Source organism: Vipera berus (assembly GCF_964194415.1).
Source record: "Vipera berus genome assembly, chromosome: 1".
NCBI lineage: Eukaryota > Metazoa > Chordata > Lepidosauria > Squamata > Viperidae > Vipera > Vipera berus.
This window is the reverse complement of record NC_138202.1, coordinates 104,981,288-104,988,107: the sequence shown is the minus strand read 5'-3', so window position 1 is coordinate 104,988,107 and position 6,820 is coordinate 104,981,288. Positions and strand designations below refer to the sequence as shown.

At 36.9% G+C, this 6,820-nt stretch overlaps 1 protein-coding gene across 1 annotated transcript in view; it reads right to left on the bottom strand.

Annotated features, from left to right (window-relative positions):
* Positions 1-586: 586 nt before the first annotated feature.
* Positions 587-6,820, bottom strand: part of KCNC1 (potassium voltage-gated channel subfamily C member 1) — a gene marked incomplete at both ends in the record, with an annotated part of 171,529 nt that continues 165,295 nt past the window's right edge. The window contains 2 exons of the mRNA XM_081314733.1: positions 587-651; positions 3,709-3,897. Of these exons, the coding sequence (XP_081170859.1) occupies positions 587-651; positions 3,709-3,897 (254 nt within the window). The remainder of the gene's footprint in view (positions 652-3,708; positions 3,898-6,820) is intronic.

Genomic DNA, 6,820 nt, shown 5'->3' with positions numbered 1-6,820 from the left:
CAAGCATGCCAACAAAAACAGACAAGAAAAGAAGATTGTTCGTACATTTTACACAAGTCTAGTTGGATGAAAAGTTCTTGATTTTCATGTTCTGCGTGATGAATTTATGAAGGCATGGTCAATGTGACTGCCAATTGCACTTTGTAAACCATCCACTCTTGTGATCATGTATACAAATAAACAATCCATTGCAAAGGAATGTACGGCTTTAGAATATCTTTACAGTTTGCTACCACAACATATGTAAAAGTAAAGAGCTTTGAAGGAAAATATATTAGTTTATCTCCCCACCCTCCCCCAAAACACCCCTTTAATAGTAAAGTAAGTTAACTTGTACAATCTCAGAGGTTTTCTTTTTTTTCCCATGCAATTCATGCTATGAAACAACAACAATGAAAAAAATCTGCCATTTGTTACATTCTGGCCATAGAGAAATCCTGCATATCTCCCTCTTTGAAACCACATATATCATCCTGCAAACTTGCATGGAGGGAGATTACATTTGTCCAAAGAAGAGGTCTTCTATGCCTGCATAGTTCCACCCAGACGTTTATAAGCCATCAATGTCCATCTCGTTTTCTCCATGTCAAGTCACTTTGACTGCCTCTGTTGGCATATATTTAGCAATGACAGGACTTTCTTTGCAAAGATCTGCATGTAAAGAATATAATCAATACTTGAGCTTCTCTCCTGTGCTTTTCAAACCAAGCTGGGTGTTTTATAGCAAGGAGGAGAAAGGAGAAAGAGCTACATGCAGAGGCAGCCAATTTTCTTTTCCGCCAATACTTTTTTCCCATGCAGTCAGCCAGCCAGCTAGAGACCTCTCTACAGTGTATCTTATTGCTTTCAACATAGAAGAGACACCATGCAAAGTTTTGTCCTACTCCTTGTATTTTGCTCACACTCTTGTAAGGTTCCTATGGCTCAACAATATCCTGAGAAAAGCAAAAATCTTTAGTCATTGGCAAGTTTCAGCATTGGACTATATGACAATCTAACCCACTTCAAAAAGCCAGTGGATCTACCATTAGCTGAGAAAAGCACATACCAGGATGGGGTGCACCACCACAAGAAACTATGCGGTGCCTCCAGCTTAGCATCTTATGTACCAATAACATGCAGTGTTATGGCCTGCCAAAGCAACTAATAGTGTCAATTTAGCTCTACATGGTGAAGGATCTGGTCAAGATAAGTGTTACTAACACCAGTAGTAACACCAACCCCATGAGATGCTATCAAAAGCCATGATACTTTCAAACATCAGGATCTGGTTACAAGTGATACCACATAAGCTAATGAGAAATCATTGCTTTGCTTTCCCCTCTTTTTATTAGCTTTATTATGATTGGAATACTAGAATCTATAAGACTATTCTTTGCGACTGATCCATGCTATGGAATGGGAGACCAAGAATGTCTCATGAAGTTCGAAGAATTCCAGGCTTGAAGGATCTTTCTACCATTTTCCCATGTCTGCAAACTAAGCTGTTAAGGCTTATAACATTTCAAAACCTTCTTTCAAAAGAAAAAAAAGGCAAAAACATAGCGTATTGGATCAACATCAGAATGGGCAAACCCAATAACGTACAGCCTGATCGCAGCAGCATCCTTCATGCTTTGACATGCCAAGAGTAGTATCCCTTGCAACTTGGCCTTGGCTGGAAATGGTGGAGGAAAAAGATTCCTATGTTTCAATGGTCCCACTGCTATGATACAGAGAGAGCTATAGAGGAGCTAGAAATAAATAAGTGCAAACCCTCAATCTGTCATAGAGAAACTGCAATACTAGCAAGTCACTGTGTTGTATGTGATTGTACTGAACCTTTGGCATATCATACTGTATTATCTGATACTAAAAATGTCTCTATCTTTCTACCCCCTCCATCAAAAGCATTTATAGTTCTGTTGCTATAGAGATACTACTCAATTTGTTTACCAGCATTTTTGCATGCATTTGGTTTACTCTTCCTTCTGCCAGTTTTTTAGTCATGCATCAAACAGCTCAGCAAATCAGAGGCATTCTTATGCAATCTATGGAATGAAACTCTGTAGAAATACTAAAGGTGTCCTTGATATATTCCCCCACCCCTCAACACAGGCTAACAATATGTTGACATTTATCATTCCTTTGGCCAGCTGGCTCCATCCTTTCAATCAACTGGGTGGAGTCTCATTCTTTCAGTGGCTTTGGGAGAATTGTTCATTGGTCATCCTAAAAGAGGAAGGGTTTAGAAGCCAGGTCCCAAAGCACTAATCCAAAAACCAGGGCTCAAGCTGAATGAAAATGACCAACGTGTATCCAGTATAGAATCAGGTATAAAACACTTTGCTACCAAGGTAAACTTAACCAAAAACTTTCATATAAAAGTACAATGATCCTGCTATTTCTTATCATTACTAAACTTTGAAATTATAATCATGTATACTCTATAGTTGTCCCTTTTTTTCCCCTGCCAACATGCAATGCATCCTACAGGTTTAATAAAGTACTAATTTGTGCCACACTCTGTAGTTTTTGCAGTGTCTGTAGAAATATTATTATACTCTGCGGCTACAATCCACAAGGTTTTTGTCATAATCACCCAAAATACAAGTCGAGGTTCTGCATTTACTTAACTGAATATACCATTCAGGTATTCTGTTCAATATGAAGGAGCTGCTCATTTGAAGCACCATGGCCACAATGGAGCCTTTGTTTATGCTTACTTAAATGAAAAAAAAAATTACAGTTTTTCTAAATATGCACTTATTAATGTTATCATAGGTGGAACCTTAACAAGTATGAGATTTTAATTCTCATGGATTTAGATTAAGTATGCCACCATTTGCTTATTTTCCTTTCACATGTGCAGACAATATTGTAAGAAATATTCAGGAAGCTCAGCAATAAACTTCAGTAAAAAACAAAAATTCAACATCAGTTAATACAACTGAACACGGGAGCATAAAATGGTGGTAGAACTTTGATGGTAGTACGAGAAAAGTGGCTATTGTTCTGAACTATAAAGCATTTATGCCTTTTAAATTAAACTAGGAATTTTCACCAGAGGTGGACAAATAATAGAATTTGCCTGCATTGTCCAATTAGCTACTAATTACTAACTTCAACAATATAATATTTCCAAGTTGACTAGCCTGTTTAATGATGGAGCTTTTCTTAATTTGGTGGTTTACAAACTAGGATCCTGAAACCCATTAGGGACATGAGCTTCTGCCAGGAGAAATGGTAAAGAGATATTTTAATGACCACTTTCCCTCTGCGAAGAACTGCTTTTGCCACAGAGAAGCTTCCTTCTTGCCTCTGCAAACCTTCTGGGAAAGAAAAGCTAAAGAAGGAACTAACAGCAAAACTGTAGGGTTGAAAATATGTGTAGTGTTGAAAGAAAGGGCACCAGGCTGGCCCAGGACTGCCATAACAACAGTATGGGAAAAAAATCTAAAGTGGAGTCATATGACCACTAAGGTCATAATTCACAATAAAAGAACACGTTGGACATCCTTATCAGGTAGAATTATCTTCAAATAATAGCAAACGGCAAGTGCAAATTTCAGCCATCTCCATTTCTTGTCTGATGGATGGATTAAGATGTCTGGCTGTTACTTTTAGTGTAAGAAACCAATATTCTCATACAAACTTAAAACACTGTTCAATAAATCATATCTTAAACTATCTTACTATCTACGTGATTGGCGGACCTTATCTACATACCCTTTCTTATTCCTCCATCAGGCGGGCAGGGATATTCCCCGGTTGATAAGAGGAAGCAAGGTCCATCTCTCTCCCGAGTGCCAGAACGGGTAAATGGCAGACTTTCCTCAGGTGACATAGCCTGGTCTATGTGGGGACAGTCTTCATTTGCCAGCGCTGCCTTGGCCACCTCCCCATTCAGTTTCGAATCTTCAAACATATAAGCAGAAGGCTATTGAAACACTAAGCATGCTTTCGTTGACATGAAATCTCTCGGTAGGGTTCCAAAACTAGGTGGTAACGGTATGGGGTGGGGGAAAGGAGCACATTTGTCCTGGGTAGCTTGGTGAAGTGCAGGGCACTCTTGTTTAAAGAAAAAAAATGTTAATGGGGGGAAAACAGAAAAAAGAGAATGTTAGCTTGCTAGAAACATGGCTCCTAACTTTGTAAGCAGAAGTCTGTAATTAAAAACATGATTATATCTAGTAGGATGGAAGCTGGCACCCAAGTGGTCTGTTTCTCATCTAGCTGCCTAGAACTCACAACATTTTCTGAGGCTGGCACTCACGATGATTCAGATTGTGTTATTGGAGTAACTTCTAGCTTTGTTGTCTTACTTTTTTTCCCCCCAGTATGAATTTTGAACAAACTTATCCTTAAGTTTCCATTTCCGTATATACAAAACAGTGGCACTCATTTTATGCAGACACACATAGCATGCAATGAAAATGTGATAGCAGAACATAGATTTTTTTTTCACTTTAAAAATCCATGTGCCAAGAAGTTGACTGATGGTTCTTCTCCCTCCCCCGCCCTGCCCCACCCTGCATATTTCTATGGCAGCAGAGGATGCTGGATATCTCTGGATAATCAAATGAGATTGGAAAAACAAACATACATGGCACATGATTAAAAATGGCTTGTAAACATGTTTCCATCTGCATGTTTTTAAAGAGAGCTGACTTTGTTTCCTCTGTGTGACTTGCTTCACAATCTCAAAGCAATTTAAAGTGCTCTTTTAAAATTGTTATTAAAGTGCGAATTAGCATATTAGGAATATAGGTGAAATATGGCATAATTCACTGTGGTCAAGAAGGAATCACTTATGTAAAAGTAAACTTTTCAGAGGAACTGACACACTATAATTGCATCATTCAAACTCTTAGTTGCACAATGCTTACTACATAAAGATAGCTGGCTAGACATAGAGGTGTCTCAACACATTTTAAACTAAAGGGGACATTGATGGAGCCTAATATATTCTGTTCTTATGCTAGAATTTAATGCTCAGACTTGTCCAACGCAGTCTGTAGTTTCATTGATTCATAATGGGTAATTAGTAAAAATCAATCTCATTTAAAAGAGATCATGTAACAATCAAATGTATTCATCAGTAAATAATTTGAAAACTTTCTGAGACTTAAATTTTTTTTAAGAGCATAACATATACAAATAACATTAGGATGCCTCGAATTGCGAGATGAGTGGCAAGTAAATTTGATAAAAATAGTAATAATAATGTTTCTTCCTAAGTTGATCAGCTTTCTTATTCCTGTTATATAATTTTAGGGAAGGGTGATCTGATCCTACTTACTACTTTGTGCAGTAAGTAAAATTGGTGGACAAACCACTTTTGATTTTTACAATCCTGTAGTTTATACCTGCTATATTGACTCTATAGCTTATTTAGGAACTAACTACTGTATTTTACATTTATCTTTACAATTACCTGGAATACAATGACCATACAGAAATAGCCTGGCATGGCATTATATTGTACCTTACCAAATTAGCAAACTGAGTTTTAACAGTATCTATTTCTATCTGGCTTTTTTTTTAAAAAAAATTGAAGTCTGTTGGATCAAGCAGTTATAAATGGATAGTGCCAAGTACCTGATGCTCATTAACTTTACTATAACTGTATTCAAAATCTAATGACAACTGGCAACAGCACTAAGTTTGGAACATCTCCAGGGAATATCCAAGCAACCACACTTTTAATGCAAAACTAAAATGTAATGTAAAAATTTAAATTTCAGTGAGATTGCTAATTGACTAGAGAGTATAATGGTCTTCAAAATCTTGCAAGATTTGTAAGGTGAGAATATTGAAATATCATGAGATCTTAGATGCAAATGACAAAATCTCCGCAGATTTCATAGTGAGATTGCCAAAACGTCACGAGATTTGAGGAATTTGTGAAAATTTGATGATTTTAATTCTATTTTTCCTGTGATTTGTGTCATTATATAAAATTGCTTGATGGCCCCTGCCACCTGAAAAATTTGCCAATCTCAGACCTATGTTTTCTGTGTTGACCTGCTTGCAAATATTGATTGCTTCATTTTTTACTCTATCATTTACATTTTTGTTAATATTTCCCTCCAACCAAAAAGTAATACTTGGATTTTGAGAAAGTTTGTGCATGTATTGCCATTCTTTAGAAGGAAATGACATTTTGTAAATTATCATGGAGAATTTTAATTTTTCACAAAAAAAAATTAAAAAGCTGCTTAATCTGGACTTCCATCACAGAAGAGAGCAATTAAATCACAACATATAAAAGGGGCCAAGACAAGGAAGCTTCTGGGCATTTAGTAGGATATAAATAATTTACATTTAATAAATAATACATGGTTTTTAATAAAATTGATTCATGTAATCCTCCAGAAGAAGAGGAAAGATGGCACTTTTACAAGCTGGGTATTATGTGCTTATTTCTTAAGACAGCATACGAACTATGCCAAGACAATTGAACTCTCAAGCCATGTTTGACCCTGGAAATTTCAGTCTCTTTAAAATGATTTTTAAAAAGATATCTGGACATCTTGTAAAATGACTTCATGATGCCCAAAATATATCCTCCACCCCCTTGATTCTCACTTGAATTCCCAATTCAAGGAAGGAATCTAGATATTACAGTACATCAGAACCAATAAGCAATGGCCTGTGCCAGTGGTGGGATTCAAATATATGAACAACTGGTTCTCTGTGTGGATGCCGCTTCCGGAAGTCCATTCTGGGCCTGGGCAACAAAAAATTAGCTACCAGTTCTGCTGAAGTGGTGTGAACTGACTGAATCCCACCACTGGCCTGTGCCCATTTTTCTTAACTCACAATTCTCAATTTTCTG